This window comes from Chiloscyllium punctatum, unplaced genomic scaffold (genome assembly GCF_047496795.1).
Source record: "Chiloscyllium punctatum isolate Juve2018m unplaced genomic scaffold, sChiPun1.3 scaffold_409, whole genome shotgun sequence".
Classification (NCBI taxonomy): domain Eukaryota; kingdom Metazoa; phylum Chordata; class Chondrichthyes; order Orectolobiformes; family Hemiscylliidae; genus Chiloscyllium; species Chiloscyllium punctatum.
This window is the reverse complement of record NW_027310143.1, coordinates 16,085-35,537: the sequence shown is the minus strand read 5'-3', so window position 1 is coordinate 35,537 and position 19,453 is coordinate 16,085. Positions and strand designations below refer to the sequence as shown.

The 19,453-nt window shown below is 54.3% G+C and overlaps 1 protein-coding gene across 1 annotated transcript in view; it reads right to left on the bottom strand.

Annotated features, from left to right (window-relative positions):
• The window catches only part of LOC140472681 (beta-adrenergic receptor kinase 1-like), a gene marked incomplete at its 3' end in the record, with an annotated part of 32,575 nt that extends 13,539 nt beyond the window's left edge, over positions 1-19,036 (bottom strand). Inside the window, exon 1 of the mRNA XM_072567509.1 lies at positions 18,975-19,036. Within this exon, the coding sequence (XP_072423610.1) occupies positions 18,975-18,977 (3 nt within the window). The remainder of the gene's footprint in view (positions 1-18,974) is intronic.
• Positions 19,037-19,453: the final 417 nt, after the last annotated feature.

Below are 19,453 nucleotides of genomic sequence, written 5' to 3'. Positions count from 1 at the left end.
TGAGTGTGTGCATTAGTGAGAGAGAGAGAGAGAGTCTGAGTGTGTGCATTAGTGAGAGAGAGAGAGTCTGAGTGTGTGCATTAGTGAGAGAGAGAGAGGGAGAGTCTGAGTGTGTGCATTAGTGAGAGAGAGAGAGTCTGAGTGTGTGCATTAGTGAGAGAGAGAGAGTCTGAGTGTGTGCATTAGTGAGAGAGAGAGAGAGAGTCTGAGTGTGTGCATTAGTGAGAGAGAGAGGGAGAGTCTGAGTGTGTGCATTCGTGAGAGAGAGAGAGGGAGAGTCTGAGTGTGTGCATTAGTGAGAGAGATAGAGAGAGTCTGAGTGTGTGCATTAGTGAGAGAGAGAGAGAGAGTCTGAGTGTGTGCATTCGTGAGAGAGAGAGAGGGAGAGTCTGAGTGTGTGCATTAGTGAGAGAGATAGAGAGAGTCTGAGTGTGTGCATTAGTGAGAGAGAGAGAGAGAGTCTGAGTGTGTGCATTAGTGAGAGAGAGAGAGAGTCTGAGTGTGTGCATTAGTGAGAGAGAGAGAGGGAGAGTCTGAGTGTGTGCATTAGTGAGAGAGAGAGAGAGAGTCTGAGTGTGTGCATTAGTGAGAGAGAGAGGGAGAGAGTCTGAGTGTGTGCATTAGTGAGAGAGAGAGAGAGAGAGGGAGAGAGTCTGAGTGTGTGTGTGTGCACAAGAGAGCGAGGAAGGAAAGCGTGAGTGAGAGTTCAGGAGAGAGAGAGAAAATGAGAGAGTGAGACTGAGAGTGAGAATGTGCGAGACAAAGTGTGATGTGATGTGACAGAGAGTGGGACAGAGTTCAAGAGGGAGACAGGGATGAGCAAAGAGGGTGAGACAGAGACCGATGGATTGACATCCATGGGTGATGTGGAATAGGAGGCAATGGGAAGGGGATTGGGTCCATTGGGTTAGTGGAGAGTGAGAGGGAATGGGAAGGGGTTTGGGTCCATTGGGTTAGTGGAGAGTGAGAGGGAATGGGAAGGGGTTTGGGTCCATTGGGTTAGTGGAGAGTGAGAGGAAATGGGAAGGGGTTTGGGTCCATTGGGTTAGTGGAGAGTGAGAGGAAATGGGAAGGGGTTTGGGTCCATTGGGATTGAGGTGGGAGGGAAGGAACGGGAAGTGGTTTGGGTCCATTGGGATTGAGGAGAGTGGGAGGGAATGGGAAAGGGTTTGGGTCCATTGGGATTCTGGAGTGTGGGTGGGAATGGGAAGGGGTTTGGGTCCATTGGGATTGAGGAGAGTTGGAGGGAATGGGAAAGGGTTTGGGTCCATTGGGATTCTGGAGTGTGGGAGGGAGTGGGATGAGGATTGGGTGCATTGGGATTGTGGAGAGTGGGCGTGAATGGGAAGGGGATTGGGTCCATTGGGATTGTGGAGAGTGGGAGGGAATGGGAAGGGGATTGGGTCCATTGGGATAGTGCAAAATGGGAGGGAACGGGAAGGGGTTTGGGTCCATTGGGATTGAGGAGAGCGGGAGGGAATGGGAAGGGGTTTGGGTCCATTGGGATTGTGGAGAGTGGGAGGGAATGGGAAGAGGATTGGGTCCATTGGGATTATGGAGAGTGGGAGGGAATGAGAAGGGTTTGGGTACATTGGGATTGTGGAGAGTGGGAGGGAATGGGAAGAGGATTGGGTCCATTGGAATTGTGGAGAGTGGGTGGGAATGGGAAGAGTTTTGGGTCCATTGGGATTAAGAGTGGGAGGGAATGGGAAGGGGATTGAGTCCATTGGGATTGTGGAGAGTGCGAGGGAATGGGAAGTGGATTGGGGTCATTGGGATTGAGAAGCGTGGGAGGGAATAGGAAGGGGATTGGGTTCATTGGGATTGAGGAGAGTGGGAGGGAATGGGAAGTGGATTGGGTCCATAGGGATTGTGGAGATTGGGAGGGAACGAGAAGGGGTTTGGGTCCATTGGGATTGTGGAGAGTGGGAGGGAATGGGAAGGGGTTTGGGTCCATTGGGATTGAGGAGAGTGGGAGTGAATGGGAAGGGGTTTGGGTCCATTGGGATTGAGGAGAGTGGGAGGGAACAGGAAGGTGTGTGGCTCCATTGGGATTCAGGAGAGTGGGTGGGAATGGGAAGGGGCTTCGGGACATTGGGATTGAGAAGGGAGGGAGGGAACGGAAAGTGGTTTGGGTCCATTGGGATTGTGGTGAGTGGGAGGGAATGGGAAAGGGTTTGGGTCCGTTGGGATTCTGGAGAGTGGGAGTGAATGGGAAGGGGTTTGGGTCCATTGGAATTGTGGAGAGTGGAAGGGAATGGGAAGGGGTTTGGGTCCATTGGGATTCAGGAGAGTGGGTGGGAATGGGAAGGGGCTTCGGTACATTGGGATTCTGACGAGTGGGAGTGAATGGGAAGGGGATTGGGTCCATTGGGATAGTGGAGCGTGGGAGGGAATGGGAAGGGGTTTGGGTCCATTGGAATTGTGGAGAGTGAAAGGGAATGGGAAGGGGTTTGGGTCCGTTGGGATTCTGGAGAGTGGGAGTGAATGGGAAAGGGTTTAGGTCCATTGGGATTCTGACGAGTGGGAGTGAATGGGAAGGGGATTGGGTCCATTGGGATTGAGGAGAGTAGGAGGGAATGGGAAGGGGTTTAGGTCCATTGGGATTCTGACGAGTGGGAGTGAATGGGAAGGGGATTGGGTCCATTGGGATTGAGGAGAGTAGGAGGGAATGGGAAGGGGATTGGGTCCATTGCGATTGAGGAGAGTAGGAGGGAATAGGAAGGGGTTTGGGTCAATTGTGATTGTGGAGATTGGGAGGAAACGGGAAGTGGTTTGGGTCCATTGGGATTGAGGAGAGTGGGAGGGAATGGGAAAGGGTTTGGGTCCATTGGGATTGAGGAGAGTTGGAGGGAATGGGAAAGGGTTTGGGTCCATTGGGATTCTGGAGTGTGGGAGGGAGTGGGATGAGGATTGGGTGCATTGGGATTGTGGAGTGTGGGCGTGAATGGGAAGGGGATTGGGTCCATTGGGATAGTGGAGAGTGGGAGGGAATGGGAAGGGGTTTGGGTCCATTGGGATTGAGGAGAGTGCAAGGGAACGGGAAGGGGTTTGGGTCCATTGGGATTCTGGAGTGTGGGCGGGAATGGGAAGGGGCTTGGGTCCATTGGGATTTAGGAGAGTTGGAGGGAATGGGAAAGGGTTTGGGTCCATTGGGATTCTGGAGTGTGGGAGGGAGTGGGATGAGGATTGGGTCCATTGGGATTGTGGAGAGTGGGAGTGAATGGGAAGGGGTTTGGGTCCATTGGGATTGAGGAGAGTGGGAGGGAATGGGAAGAGGATTGGGTCCATTGGAATTGTGGAGAGTGGGTGGGAATGGGAAGAGTTTTGGGTCCATTGGGATTAAGAGTGGGAGTGAATGGGAAGGGGATTGGGTCCATTGGGATTTTGGAGAGTCGGAGTGAATGGGAAGGGGATTGGGTCCATTGGAATTGTGGAGAGTGGGTGGGAATGGGAAGAGGATTGGGCCAATTGGGTTAATGGAGAGTGAGAGGGAATGGGAAGGGGTTTGGGTCCATTGGGTTAGTGGAGAGTGAGAGGAAATGGGAAGGGGTTTGGGTCCATTGGGATTGAGGTGGGAGGGAGGGAACGGGAAGTGGTTTGGGTCCATTGGGATTGAGGAGAGTGGGAGGGAATGGGAAAGGGTTTGGGTCCATTGGGATTCTGGAGTGTGGGTGGGAATGGGAAGGGGTTTGGGTCCATTGGGATTGAGGAGAGTTGGAGGGAATGGGAAAGGGTTTGGGTCCATTGGGATTCTGGAGTGTGGGAGGGATTGGGATGAGGATTGGGTCCATTGGGATTGTGGAGAGTGCGAGGGAATGGGAAGTGGATTGGGGTCATTGGGATTGAGAAGCGTGGGAGGGAATAGGAAGGGGATTGGGTCCATTGGGATTGAGGAGAGTGGGAGGGAATGGGAAGGGGTTTGGGTCCATTGGGATTATGGAGAGTGGGCGGGAATGGGAAGGGGCTTCGGTACATTGGGATTCTGACGAGTGGGAGTGAATGGGAAGGGGATTGGGTCCATTGGGATAGTGGAGCGTGGGAGGGAATGGGAAGGGGTTTGGGTCCATTGGAATTGTGGAGAGTGAAAGGGAATGGGAAGGGGGTTGGGTCCGTTGGGATTCTGGAGAGTGGGAGTGAATGGGAAGGGGTTTAGGTCCATTGGGATTCTGACGGGTGGCAGTGACTGGGAAGGGGATTGGGTCCATTGGGATTGTGGAGAGTGGGAGGGAATGGGAAGGGGATTGGGTCCATTGGGATTGAGGAGAGTAGGAGGGAATAGGAAGGGGGTTGGGTCAATTGGGATTGAGGAGAGTGGGAGGGAACGGGGAAGGGGTTTGGGTCCATTGGGATTGTGGAGATTGGGAGGGAATGGGAAGTGGATTGGGTCCATTGGGATTGAGGAGAGCGGGAGGGAATGGGAAAGGTTTTGGGTCCATTGGGATACTGGAGTGTGGGAGAGAGTGGGAATGGGTTTGGGACCATTGGGATTGTGGAGAGTGGGAGTGAATGGGAAGGGGATTGGGTCCAATGGGATTGTGGAGAGTGGGAGGGAATGGGAAGGGGATTGGGTCCATTGGGATTCTGACGGGTGGCAGTGAATGGGAAGGGGATTGGGTCCATTGGGATTGTGGAGAGTGGGAGGGAATGGGAAGGGGATTGGGTCCATTGGGATTGAGGAGAGTAGGAGGGAATAGGAAGGGGTTTGGGTCAATTGGGATTGAGGAGAGTGGGAGGGAACGGGGAAGGGGTTTGGGTCCATTGGGATTGTGGAGATTGGGAGGGAATGGGAAGTGGATTGGGTCCATTGGGATTCTGACGGGTGGCAGTGAATGGGAAGGGGATTGGGTCCATTGGGATTGTGGAGAGTGGGAGGGAATGGGAAGGGGATTGGGTCCATTGCGATTGAGGAGAGTAGGAGGGAATAGGAAGGGGTTTGGGTCAATTGTGATTGTGGAGATTGGGAGGAAACGGGAAGTGGTTTGGGTCCATTGGGATTGAGGAGAGTGGGAGGGAATGGGAAAGGGTTTGGGTCCATTGGGATTGAGGAGAGTTGGAGGGAATGGGAAAGGGTTTGGGTCCATTGGGATTCTGGAGTGTGGGAGGGAGTGGGATGAGGATTGGGTGCATTGGGATTGTGGAGTGTGGGCGTGAATGGGAAGGGGATTGGGTCCATTGGGATAGTGGAGAGTGGGAGGGAATGGGAAGGGGTTTGGGTCCATTGGGATTGAGGAGAGTGCAAGGGAACGGGAAGGGGTTTGGGTCCATTGGGATTCTGGAGTGTGGGCGGGAATGGGAAGGGGCTTGGGTCCATTGGGATTTAGGAGAGTTGGAGGGAATGGGAAAGGGTTTGGGTCCATTGGGATTCTGGAGTGTGGGAGGGAGTGGGATGAGGATTGGGTCCATTGGGATTGTGGAGAGTGGGAGTGAATGGGAAGGGGTTTGGGTCCATTGGGATTGAGGAGAGTGGGAGGGAATGGGAAGAGGATTGGGTCCATTGGAATTGTGGAGAGTGGGTGGGAATGGGAAGAGTTTTGGGTCCATTGGGATTAAGAGTGGGAGTGAATGGGAAGGGGATTGGGTCCATTGGGATTTTGGAGAGTCGGAGTGAATGGGAAGGGGATTGGGTCCATTGGAATTGTGGAGAGTGGGTGGGAATGGGAAGAGGATTGGGCCAATTGGGTTAATGGAGAGTGAGAGGGAATGGGAAGGGGTTTGGGTCCATTGGGTTAGTGGAGAGTGAGAGGAAATGGGAAGGGGTTTGGGTCCATTGGGATTGAGGTGGGAGGGAGGGAACGGGAAGTGGTTTGGGTCCATTGGGATTGAGGAGAGTGGGAGGGAATGGGAAAGGGTTTGGGTCCATTGGGATTCTGGAGTGTGGGTGGGAATGGGAAGGGGTTTGGGTCCATTGGGATTGAGGAGAGTTGGAGGGAATGGGAAAGGGTTTGGGTCCATTGGGATTCTGGAGTGTGGGAGGGAGTGGGATGAGGATTGGGTCCATTGGGATTGTGGAGAGTGCGAGGGAATGGGAAGTGGATTGGGGTCATTGGGATTGAGAAGCGTGGGAGGGAATAGGAAGGGGATTGGGTCCATTGGGATTGAGGAGAGTGGGAGGGAATGGGAAGGGGTTTGGGTCCATTGGGATTATGGAGAGTGGGCGGGAATGGGAAGGGGCTTCGGGACATTGGGATTGAGAATGGAGGGAGGGAACGGAAAGTGGTTTGGGTCCATTGGGATTGTGGTGAGTGGGAGGGAATGGGAAAGGGTTTGGGTCCATTGGGATTCAGGAGAGTGGGTGGGAATGGGAAGGGGCTTCGGTACATTGGGATTCTGACGAGTGGGAGTGAATGGGAAGGGGATTGGGTCCATTGGGATAGTGGAGCGTGGGAGGGAATGGGAAGGGGTTTGGGTCCATTGGAATTGTGGAGAGTGAAAGGGAATGGGAAGGGGGTTGGGTCCGTTGGGATTCTGGAGAGTGGGAGTGAATGGGAAGGGGTTTAGGTCCATTGGGATTCTGACGGGTGGCAGTGACTGGGAAGGGGATTGGGTCCATTGGGATTGTGGAGAGTGGGAGGGAATGGGAAGGGGATTGGGTCCATTGGGATTGAGGAGAGTAGGAGGGAATAGGAAGGGGGTTGGGTCAATTGGGATTGAGGAGAGTGGGAGGGAACGGGGAAGGGGTTTGGGTCCATTGGGATTGTGGAGATTGGGAGGGAATGGGAAGTGGATTGGGTCCATTGGGATTGAGGAGAGCGGGAGGGAATGGGAAAGGTTTTGGGTCCATTGGGATACTGGAGTGTGGGAGAGAGTGGGAATGGGTTTGGGACCATTGGGATTGTGGAGAGTGGGAGTGAATGGGAAGGGGATTGGGTCCAATGGGATTGTGGAGAGTGGGAGGGAATGGGAAGGGGATTGGGTCCATTGGGATTCTGACGGGTGGCAGTGAATGGGAAGGGGATTGGGTCCATTGGGATTGTGGAGAGTGGGAGGGAATGGGAAGGGGATTGGGTCCATTGGGATTGAGGAGAGTAGGAGGGAATAGGAAGGGGTTTGGGTCAATTGGGATTGAGGAGAGTGGGAGGGAACGGGGAAGGGGTTTGGGTCCATTGGGATTGTGGAGATTGGGAGGGAATGGGAAGTGGATTGGGTCCATTGGGATTCTGACGGGTGGCAGTGAATGGGAAGGGGATTGGGTCCATTGGGATTGTGGAGAGTGGGAGGGAATGGGAAGGGGATTGGGTCCATTGGGATTGAGGAGAGTAGGAGGGAATAGGAAGGGGTTTGGGTCAATTGGGATTGAGGAGAGTGGGAGGGAACGGGGAAGGGGTTTGGGTCCATTGGGATTGTGGAGATTGGGAGGGAATGGGAAGTGGATTGGGTCCATTGGGATTGAGGAGAGCGGGAGGGAATGGGAAGGGGATTGGGTCCATTGGGATTGTGGAGAGTGGGAGGGAACGGGAACGGGTTTAGGCCCATTGGGATTGAGGAGAGTGGGAGAGAATGGGAAGGGGATTGGGTCCATTGGGATTGAGGAGGGAGGGAGGGAACAGGAAGGGGTTTGGGTCCATTGGGATTAAGGAGAGTGGGAGGGAATGGGAAAGGTTTTGGGTCCATTGGGATACTGGAGTGTGGGAGAGAGTGGGAATGGGTTTGGGACCATTGGGATTGTGGAGAGTGGGAGTGAATGGGAAGGGGATTGGGTCCAATGGGATTGTGGAGAGTGGGAGGGAATGGGAAGAGGATTGGGTCCATTGGGATAGTGGAGAGTGGGAGGGAATGGGAAGGGGTTTGGATCCATTGGGATTGAGGAGGGAGGGAATGGCAAGTGGTTTGGGTCCATTGGGATTGAGGAGAGTGGGAGGGAATGGGAAGGGGTTTGGGTCCATTGGAATTGTGGAGAGTGGGGGGGAATGGGAAGGGGTTTGGGTCCATTGGGATTGTGCACAGTGGGAGGGAATGGGAAGGGGATTGGGTCCATTGAGATTGTGTAGAGTGGAAGGGAATGGGAAGGGGTTTGGGTCCATTGGGATTGAGGAGGGAGGGAGGGAGGTAACGGGAAGTGGTTTGGGTCCATTGGGATTGAGGAGAGTGGGAGGGAATGGGAAGAGGATTGGGTCCATTGGGATAGTGGAGAGTGGGAGGGAATGGGAAGGGGTTTGGATCATTGGGATTGAGGAGGGAGGGAGGGAGGGAACGGGAAGTGGTTTGGGTCCATTGGGATTGAGGAGAGTGGGAGGGAATGGGAAAGGGTTTGGGTCCATTGGGATTGAGGAGAGTTGGAGGGAATGGGAAAGGGTTTGGGTCCATTGGGATTCTGGAGTGTGGGAGTGAGTGGGATGGGGTTTTGAACCATTGGGATTGTGGAGAGTGGGAGGGGACGGGAAGGGGTTATGGTCCAGTGGGAGTGATGAGAGTGGGAGGGAACAGGAAGGGGTTTGGATCCATTGGGATTGAGGAGGGTGAGAGGGAATGGGAAGGGGATTGGGTCCATTGGGATTGTGTACAGTGGGAGGGAATGGGAAGAGGATTGGGTCCATTGGGATAGTGGAGAGTGTGAGGGAATGGGAAGGGGTTTGGGTCCATTGGAATTGTGGAGGGTGAGAGGGAATGGGAAGAGGATTGGGTCCATTGGGATTGTGGAGAGTGGGAGGGGACGGGAAGAGGTTATGGTCCAGTGGGAGTGAGGAGAGTGGGAGGGAATGGGAAGGGGGTTGTATCCATTGGGATTGAGGAGAGTGGGAGGGAACGTGTAGGGATTTGAGTCCATAGGTATTGTGGAGAGTGGGAGGGAATCGGAAGGGGTTTGGGTCCATTGGGATTGAGGAGAGTTGGAGGGAAGGGGTTTGGGTCCATTGGGATTGTGGTGGGTGGGAGGGAATGGGAAGGGGATTGTGTCCATTGGGATTGAGGAGAGCGGGAGGGAATGGGAAGGGGTTTGGGTCCATTGGGATTGAGGAGAGCGGGAGGGAATGGGAAGAGGATTGTGTCCATTGGGATTGTGGAGGGTGAGAGGGAATGGGAAGGAGTTTGGGTCCAGTGGGAGTGAGGAGAGTTGGAGGTAACAGGAAGGGATTTGGGTCCATTGGGATTGTTGTGAGTGGGAGAGAACGGGAAGGGGTTTGGATCCTTTGGGATTCTGGAGAGTGGGAGGGAATGGGAAGGTGTTTGGGTCCTTTGGGATTGAGGAGAGTAGGAGGGAATGGGAAGGGGTTTGGGTCCATTGGGATTTTGGAGTGTGGGAGGGAATGGGAAGAGGATTGGATCCATTGGGATAGTGGAGAGTGGGATGGAATGGGAAGGGGTTTGGGTCCACTGGGATTGAGGAGAGTGGGAGGGAATGGGAAGGGGATTGTGTCCATTGGGATTGTGGAGTGTGGGAGGGAATGGGAGGAGGATTGGGTCCATTGGGATAGTGGAGATTGGGAGGGAATTGGAAGAGGATTGGGTACATTGGAATTGTGGAGTGTGGGAGGGAATGGGAAGAGGATTGGTTCCATTGGGATTGTGGAGAGTGGGAGGGAATTGGAAGAGGATTGGGTCCATTGGGATTGTGGAGAGTGGGAGGGAACTGGAAGAGGATTGTGTCCATTGAGATAGTGGAGTGTGGGAGGGAGCGGGAAAGGGTTTGGGTCCATTGGGATTGAGGAGAGTGGGAGGGAACGGGATGGGGTTTGGGTCCATTGGGAATCAGGAGAGTGGAAAGGAATGTGAAGGGGTTTATGTCCATTGGGATTGTGGAGAGTGGGAGGGAATGTCAACGGGTTTGGGTCCATTGAGATTGTGGAGAGTGGGAGGGAATGAGAAGGGTTTGGGTACATTGGGAATGTGAAGAGTGGGAGTGAATGGGAAGGGGATTGGGTCCATTCGGATTGTGGAGAGTGGGAGGGAACAGGAAGGGGTTTGGGTCCATTCGGATTGTGGAGAGTGGGAGTGAATGGGAAGTGGTTTGGGTCCATTGGGATTGTGGAGAGTGGGAGAGAACGGGAAGGGGTTTGGGTCCATTGGGATTGTGGAGAGTGGGAGTGAATGGGAAGGGGTTTGTGTCCACTGGGATTGTGGACAGTGTGAGGGAATGGGAAGAGTATTGGATCTATTGGGATTGTGGAGAGTGGGTGGGAATGGGAAGAGGATTGGGTCCATTGGGATAGTGGAGAGTGGGAGGGAATGGGAAGGGGTTTGGATCCATTGGGATTGAGGAGGGAGGGAGGGAGGGAACGGGAAGTGGTTTGGGTCCATTGGGATTGAGGAGAGTGGGAGGGAATGGGAAGGGGTTTGGGTCCATTGGGATTCTGGAGTGTGGGAGGGAGTGGGATGGGGTTTTGAACCATTGGGATTGTGGAGAGTGGGAGGGGACGGGAAGGGGTTATGGTCCAGTGGGAGTGATGAGAGTGGGAGGGAACAGGAAGGGGTTCGGATCCATTGGGATTGAGGAGGGTGAGAGGGAATGGGAAGGGGATTGGGTCCATTGGGATTGTGTTCAGTGGGAGGGAATGGGAAGAGGATTGGGTCCATTGGGATTGTGGAGGGTGGGAGGGAATGGGAAGAGGATTGGGTCCATTGGGATTGTGGAGAGTGGGAGGGGACGGGAAGAGGTTATGGTCCAGTGGGAGTGTGGAGAGTGGGAGGGAACGGGAAGGGGGTTGTATCCATTGGGATTGAGGAGAGTGGGAGGGAACGTGTAGGGATTTGAGTCCATAGGTATTGTGGAGAGTGGGAGGGAATGGGAAGGGGTTTGGGTCCATTGGAATTGTGGAGAGTGGGAGTGAATGGGAAGGGGATGGGTCCATTGGGATTGTGAAGAGTGGGTGGGAATGGGAAGAGGATTGGGTCCATTGGAATTGTGGAGAGTGGGTGGGAATGGGAAGAGTTTTGGGTCCATTGGGATTAAGAGTGGGAGGGAATGGGAAGGGGATTGAGTCCATTGGGATTGTGGAGAGTGGGAGGGAATGGGAAGGGGTTTAGGTCCATTGGGATTGAGGAGAGTGGGAGGGAATGGGAAGGGGATTGGGTCCATTGGGATTGAGTAGAGTGCGAGGGAATGGGAAGTGGATTGGGGTCATTGGGATTGTGAAGCGTGGGAGTGAATAGGAAGGGGATTGGGTCCATTGGGATTGAGGAGAGTGGGAAGGAATGGGAAGTGGATTGGGTTCATTGGGATTGAGAAGGGAGGGAGGGAACGGAAAGTAGTTTGGGTCCATTGGGATTGTGGTGAGTGGGAGGGAATGGGAAAGGGTTTGGGTCCATTGGGATTGTGGACAGTGGGAGGGATTGGGAAGAGGATTGGGTCCATTGGGATAGTGGAGAGTGGGAGGGAATGGGAAGGGGTTTGGGTCCATTGGGATAGTGGAGATTGGGAGGGAATTGGAAGAGGATTGGGTACATTGGAATTGTGGAGTGTGGGAGGGAATGGGAAGAGGATTGGGTCCATTGGGATTGTGGAGAGTGGGAGGGAATTGGAAGAGGATTGGGTCCATTGGGATTGTGGAGAGTAGGAGGGAACTGGAAGAGGATTGTGTCCATTGAGATAGTGGAGTGTGGGAGGGAGCGGGAAAGGGTTTGGGTCCATTGGGATTGAGGAGAGTGGGAGGGAACGGGATGGGGTTTGGGTCCATTGGGAATCAGGAGAGTGGAAAGGAATGTGAAGGGGTTTGTGTCCATTGGGATTGAGGAGAGTAGGAGGGAATGGGAAGGGGTTTGGGTCCATTGGGATTCAGGAGAGTGGGTGGGAATGGGAAGGGGCTTCGGTACATTGGGATTCTGACGAGTGGGAGTGAATGGGAAGGGGATTGGGTCCATTGGGATAGTGGAGAGTGGGAGTGAATGGGAAGGGGATTGGGTCCATTGGGATTGAGGAGAGTAGGAGGGAATGGGAAAGGTTTTGGGTCCATTGGGATACTGGAGTGTGGGAGAGAGTGGGAATGGGTTTGGGACCATTGGGATTGTGGAGAGTGGGAGTGAATGGGAAGGGGATTGGGTCCAATGGGATTGTGGAGAGTGGGAGGGAATGGGAAGAGGATTGGGTCCATTGGGATAGTGGAGAGTGGGAGGGAATGGGAAGGGGTTTGGGTCCATTGGGATTTTGGAGTGTGGGAGGGAATGGGAAGAGGATTGGATCCATTGGGATAGTGGAGAGTGGGAGGGAATGGGAAGGGGATTGTGTCCATTGGGATTGTGGAGTGTGGGAGGGAATGGGAAGAGGATTGGGTCCATTGGGATAGTGGAGATTGGGAGGGAATTGGAAGAGGATTGGGTACATTGGAATTGTGGAGTGTGGGAGGGAATGGGAAGAGGATTGGGTCCATTGGGATTGTGGAGAGTGGGAGGGAACTGGAAGAGGATTGTGTCCATTGAGATAGTGGAGTGTGGGAGGGAGCGGGAAAGGGTTTGGGTCCATTGGGATTGAGGAGAGTGGGAGGGAACGGGATGGGGTTTGGGTCCATTGGGAATCAGGAGAGTGGAAAGGAATGTGAAGGGGTTTGGGTCCATTGGGATTGAGGTGAGTAGGAGGGAATGGGAAGGGGTTTGGGTCCATTGGGATTCAGGAGAGTGGGTGGGAATGGGAAGGGGCTTCGGTACATTGGGATTCTGACGAGTGGGAGTGAATGGGAAGGGGATTGGGTCCATTGGGATAGTGGAGAGTGGGAGTGAATGGGAAGGGGATTGGGTCCATTGGGATTGAGGAGAGTAGGAGGGAATGGGAAAGGTTTTGGGTCCATTGGGATACTGGAGTGTGGGAGAGAGTGGGAATGGGTTTGGGACCATTGGGATTGTGGAGAGTGGGAGTGAATGGGAAGGGGATTGGGTCCAATGGGATTGTGGAGAGTGGGAGGGAATGGGAAGAGGATTGGGTCCATTGGGATAGTGGAGAGTGGGAGGGATTGGGAAGGGGTTTGGATCCATTGGGATTGAGGAGGGAGGGAGGGAGGGAACGGGAAGTGGTTTGGGTCCATTGGGATTGAGGAGAGTGGGAGGGAATGGGAAGGGGTTTGGGTCCATTGGGATTGAGGAGAGTTGGAGGGAATGGGAAGGGGTTTGGGTCCATTGGGATTGAGGAGAGTGGGAGGGAATGGGAAGGGGTTTGGGTCCATTGGGATTCTGGAGTGTGGGAGGGAGTGGGATGGGGTTTTGAACCATTGGGATTGTGGAGAGTGGGAGGGGACGGGAAGGGGTTATGGTCCAGTGGGAGTGATGAGAGTGGGAGGGAACAGGAAGGGGTTTGGATCCATTGGGATTGAGGAGGGTGAGAGGGAATGGGAAGGGGATTGGGTCCATTGGGATTGTGTACAGTGGGAGGGAATGGGAAGAGAATTGGGTCCATTGGGATTGTGGAGAGTGGGAGGGAATGGGAAGGGGTTTGGGTCCATTGGAATTGTGGAGGGTGAGAGGGAATGGGAAGAGGATTGGGTCCATTGGGATTGTGGAGAGTGGGAGGGGACGGGAAGAGGTTATGGTCCAGTGGGAGTGAGGAGAGTGGGAGGGAACGGGAAGGGGGTTGTATCCATTGGGATTGAGGAGAGTGGGAGGGAACGTGTAGGGATCTGAGTCCATAGGTATTGTGGAGAGTGGGAGGGAATGGGAAGGGGTTTGGGTCCATTGGGATTGAGGAGAGTGTGAGGGAACGTGTAGGGATCTGAGTCCAAAGGTATTGTGGAGAGTGGGGGGGGAATGGGAAGGGGATTGGGTCCATTGAGATCGTGGAGAGTGGGAGGGAATGGGACAGGGTTTGGGTCCATTGGGATTGTGGAGAGTGGGAGGGAACAGGAAGAGTTTTGGGTCCATTGAGATTGAGGACAGTTGAGAGGGAACGGGAAGGGGATTGGGTCCATTGGGATTGAGGAGAGTGGCAGGGAATGGGAAGGGTTTTGGGTCCATTGGGATTGAGGAGAGTGGCAGGGAATGGGAAGGGTTTTGGGTCCATTGGGATTGAGGAGAGTGGGAGGGAATGGGAAGGGTTTTGGGTCCATTGGGATTGAGGAGAGTGGGAGGGAACGGGAAGGGATTTGGGTCCATTGGGATTGTGGAGAGTGGGAGGGAATGGGAAGGGGTTTGTGTCCATTGGGATTGTGGACAGTGTGAGGGAATGGGAAGAGGATTGGGTCTATTGGGATTGTGGAGAGTGGGCGGGAATGGGGAGGTGTTTGGGTCCATTGGGATTGAGGAGAGTGGGAGGGAATGGGAAGAGGTTTGGAACCATCGGGATTGTGGAGAGTGGGAGGAAATGGGAAGGGGCTTCGGTCCATTGGGATTGAGGAGGGAGGGAGGGTACGGGAAGTGGTTTGGGTCCATTGGGATTGTGGTGAGTGGGAGGGAATGGGAAAGGTTTTGGGTCCATTGGGATTGAGGAGAGTGGGAGGGAACGGGAAGGGGTTTGGGTCCATTGGGATTGTGCAGAGTGGGAGGGAATGGGAAGTGGTTTGGGTCCATTGGGATTGAGGAGAGTGGGAGGGAATGGGAAGGGGTTTGGGTCCATTGGGATTGAGGAGAGTTGGAGGGAATGGGAAGGGGTTTGGGTCCATTGGGATTGAGGAGAGTGGGAGGGAATGGGAAGGGGTTTGGGTCCATTGGGATTCTGGAGTGTGGGAGGGTGTGGGATGGGGTTTTGACCCATTGGGATTGTGGAGAGTGGGAGGGGACAGGAAGGGGTTATGGTCCAGTGGGAGTGATGAGAGTGGGAGGGAACAGGAAGGGGTTTGGATCCATTGGGATTGAGGAGGGTGAGAGGGAATGGGAAGGGGATTGGGTCCATTGGGATTGTGTACAGTGGGAGGGAATGGGAAGAGGATTGGGTCCATTGGGATTGTGGAGAGTGGGAGGGAATGGGAAGGGGTTTGGGTCCATTGGAATTGTGGAGGGTGAGAGGGAATGGGAAGAGGATTGGGTCCATTGGGATTGTGGAGAGTGGGAGGGGACGGGAAGAGGTTATGGTCCAGTGGGAGTGAGGAGAGTGGGAGGGAACGGGAAGGGGGTTGTATCCATTGGGATTGAGGAGAGTGGGAGGGAACGTGTAGGGATCTGAGTCCATAGGTATTGTGGAGAGTGGGAGGGAATGGGAAGGGGTTTGGGTCCATTGGGATTGAGGAGAGTGTGAGGGAACGTGTAGGGATCTGAGTCCAAAGGTATTGTGGAGAGTGGGGGGGAATGGGAAGGGGATTGGGTCCATTGAGATCATGGAGAGTGGGAGGGAATGGGACAGGGTTTGGGTCCATTGGGATTGTGGAGAGTGGGAGGGAACAGGAAGGGTTTTGGGTCCATTGAGATTGAGGACAGTGAGAGGGAACGGGAAGGGGATTGGGTCCATTGGGATTGAGGAGGGTGGCAGGGAATGGGAAGGGTTTTGGGTCCATTGGGATTGAGGAGAGTGGCAGGGAATGGGAAGGGTTTTGGGTCCATTGGGATTGAGGAGAGTGGGAGGGAATGGGACGGGTTTTGGGTCCATTGGGATTGAGGAGAGTGGGAGGGAACGGGAAGGGATTTGGGTCCATTGGGATTGTGGAGAGTGGGAGGGAATGGGAAGGGGTTTGTGTCCATTGGGATTGTGGACAGTGTGAGGGATTGGGAAGAGGATTGGGTCTATTGGGATTGTGGAGAGTGGGCGGGAATGGGGAGGTGTTTGGTTCCATTGGGATTGAGGAGAGTGGGAGGGAATGGGAAGAGGTTTGGAACCATCGGGATTGTGGAGAGTGGGAGGAAATGGGAAGGGGCTTCGGTCCATTGGGATTGAGGAGGGAGGGAGGGTACGGGAAGTGGTTTGGGTCCATTGGGATTGTGGTGAGTGGGAGGGAATGGGAAAGGTTTTGGGTCCATTGGGATTGAGGAGAGTGGGAGGGAACGGGAAGGGGTTTGGGTCCATTGGGATTGTGCAGAGTGGGAGGGAATGGGAAGTGGTTTGGATCCAATGGGATTGAGGAGAGTGGGACGGAATGGGAAGGGTTTTGGGTCCATTGGGAGTGTGGAGAGTGGGAGGGAACGGGAAGGGGTTTGGGTCCATTGGGATGGCGGAGGGTGGGAGTGAATGGGAAGGGGTTTGTGTCCACTGGGATTGTGGAGAGTGTGAGGGAATGGGAAAGGGATTGGGTCTATTGGGATTGTGGAGAGTGGGCGGGAATGGGAAGGGGTTTGGGTCTATTGGGTTTAAGAGTGGGAGGGAATGGGAAGGGGATTGGGTCCATTGGGATTGTGGAGAGTGGGAGGGAACGGGAAGGGGATTGGGTCCATTGGGAATGTGGAGAGTGGGAGTGAATGGGAAGGGGATTGGATCTATTGGGATTGTGGAGAGTGTGAGGGAATGGGAAGGTGATTGGGTCCATTGGGATTGAGGAGAGTGGGAGGGAATGGGAAGGGGTGTGGGTCCATTGGGAGTGAGGAGAGTGGGAGGAAACGGGAAGGGGTTTGTATCCATTGGGATTGAGGAGAGGTGGAGGGAATGGGAAGGGGTTTGGGTCCATTGGGATTGTGGTGGGTGGGAGGGAATGGGAAGGCGTTTGGGTCCATTGGGATTGAGGAGAGTAGAAGGGAATGGGAAGGGGTTTGGGTCCATTGGGAATCAGGAGAGTGGGAAGGAATGTGAAGGGGTTTGTGTCCATTGGGATTGTGGAGAGTGGGAGGGAATGGGAAGAGGTTTGGGTCCATTGAGATTGTGGAGAGTGGGAGGGAATGGGAAGGGTTTTGGGTCCATTGGGATTGTGGAGAGTGGGAGTGAATGGGAAGGGGATTGGGTCCATTGGGATTGTGGAAAGTGGGAGGGAACGGGAAGGGGTTTGTGTCCACTGGGATTGTGGACAGTGTGAGGGAATGGGAAGAGTATTGGATCTATTGGGATTGTGGAGAGTGGGAGGGAATGGGAAGGGCTTTGGGTCCATTGGGATTGTGGAAAGTGGGAGGGAATGGGAAGGGGTTTGCATCCATTGGGATTGTGGAGCATGGGAGGGAATGGGAAGGGGCTTCGGTCCATTGGGATTGAGGAGGGAGGGAGGGAACGGGAAGGGGATTGGGTCCATTGAGAATGTGGAGAGTGTGTGGGAATGGGAAGGGGTTTGCATCCATTGGGATTGTGGAGCATGGGAGGGAATGGGAAGGGGCTTCGGTCCATTGGGATTGAGGACAGTGGGAGGGAACGGGATGGGGTTTGGGTCCATTGGGAATCAGGAGAGTGGATGGGAAGGGGTTTGGGTCCATTGGGAATCAGGAGAGTGGGAGGGAATGTGAAGGGGTTTGTGTCCATTGGGATTGTGGAGAGTGGGAGGGAATGTCAACGGGTTTGGGTCCATTGAGATTGTGGAGAGTAGGAGGGAATGAGAAGGGTTTGGGTACATTGGGAATGTGAAGAGTTGGAGGGAACGGGAAGGGTTTTGTGTCCATTGGGATTGTGGAGAGTGGAAGGGAATAGGAAGAGGATTGTGTCCATTGGGATTGTGGAGGGTGAGAGGGAATGGGAAAGAGTTTGGGTCCAGTGGGAGTGAGGAGAGTTGGAGGGAACAGGAAGGGATTTGGGTCCATTGGGATTGTTGTGAGTGGGAGAGAACGGGAAGGGATCTGGGTCCAATGGGATTGTTAAGAGTGGGAGTGAATGGGAAGGGGTTTGGATCCTTTGAGATTCTGGAGAGTGGGAGGGAATGGGAAGGGGTTTGGGTCCATTGGGATTGAGGAGAGTGGGAGGGAATGGGAAGGGGATTGGGTCCATTGGGATTGAGGAGAGTAGGAGGGAATGGGAAGGGGATTGGGTCCATTGGGATCGTGGAGAGTGGGATGGAAAGGGAAGCGGTTTGGGTCCATTGGGATTCAGCAGAGTAGGAGGGAGTGGGAAGAGGTTTGGGTCCATTGGGATTTAGGAGAGTGGGAGGGAACGGGAAGGGGTTTGTCTCCATTTGGATTGTGGAGAGTGGGAGGGAATGTGAAGGGGTTTGGGTCCATTCGGATTGTGGAGAGTGGGAGGGAATGGGAAGGGTTTGGGTCCATTGGGATTGTGGAGAGTGGGAGTGAATGGGAAAGGGATTGGGTCCATTGGGATTGTGACGAGTGGGAGTGAATGGGAAGGGGATTGGGTCCATTGGGATTGAGGAGAGTGGGAGGGAACAGGAATGGGTTTGGGTTCATTGGGATTGAGGAGAGTGGGAGGGAACAGGAAGGGGTTTGGGTCCATTGGGATTGAGGACAGTGGGAGGGAACGGGAATGGGTTTGGGTCCATTGGGATTGAGGACAGTGGGAGGGAATGGGAAGGGGTTTGGGTCCATTGGGATTGTGGAGAGTGGGAGGGAATGGGAAGGGGTTTGGGTCCATTGGGATTGAGGAGAGTGGGAGGGAACAGGAAGGGGTTTGGGTCCAGTGGGAGTGAGGAGAGTGGGAGGGAACGGGAAGGGGTTTGTATCCATTGGGATTGTTGTGAGTGGGAGAGAACGGGAAGGGGTTTGGATCCTTTGGGGTTCTGGAGAGTGGGAGGGAATGGGAAGGCGTTTAGTTTCATTGGGATTCAGGATAGTGGGAGGGAATAGGAAGGAGCTTGGGTCTACTGGGATTGTGGAGAATGGGAGGGAATGGGAAGTGCTTGGGTCCATTGGGATTGAGGAGAGTGGGAGGGAATGGGAAGGGGTTTGGATCCATTGGGATTGAGGAGAGTGGGAGGGTAGGGGAAGGGGTTTGGATCCATTGGGATGGTGGAGAGTGGGAGGGAACGGGAACGGGTTTGAGTCCATTGGGATTGAGGAGTGTGGGAGGGAATGGGAAGGGGTTTGGGTCCATTGGGATTGAGGAGAGTGGGAGGGAATGGGAAGGGCTTTGGGTCTATTGGGATTGTGGAGAGTGGGAGGGAATGGGAAGGGGTTTGGGTCCATTGGGATTGTGGAGAGTGGGAGGAAACGGGAAGGGGTTTGGGTCCATTGGGATTGTGGAGAGTGGGAGGAAACGGGAAGGGGTTGGGTACATTGGGATTGTGGAGAGTGGGAGGAAACGGGAAGGGGATTCCGCTGACAGGTGTTACCATCGATCCCAGCTGAAGTCCACGTTTTCCGATCCCCTCGGTTGCCTTCGGATTGTAAGGAGAGTGACTGATTGGATCAGGATGCACAGGGAAAGGGAAAGAGAGAGATTTCAGGTCGAGTGGATCTACAAACCCCAACTTCTTACACCGAGCGGTCCAGCGTTTGGGATTCAGACATCGCCGAATGGAACAGGGGAGTGAGGAGGGAGGGGGGGGGGGGGGGGGCGGGGAGTGTGGGATTAGACTGGGTGGGATATTAAAGGGAGTGGGGAGTGAGGGGGGATTAGACTGGGTGGGATATTAAAGGGAGTGGGGAGTGAGGGGGGATTAGACTGGGTGGGATATTAAAGGGAGTGAGGGGGGAGAGTGGGATTAGACTGGGTGGGATATTAAAGGGAGTGGGGAGTGAGGGGGGATTAGACTGGGTGGGATATTAAAGGGAGTGGGGAGTGAGGGGGGATTAGACTGGGTGGGATATT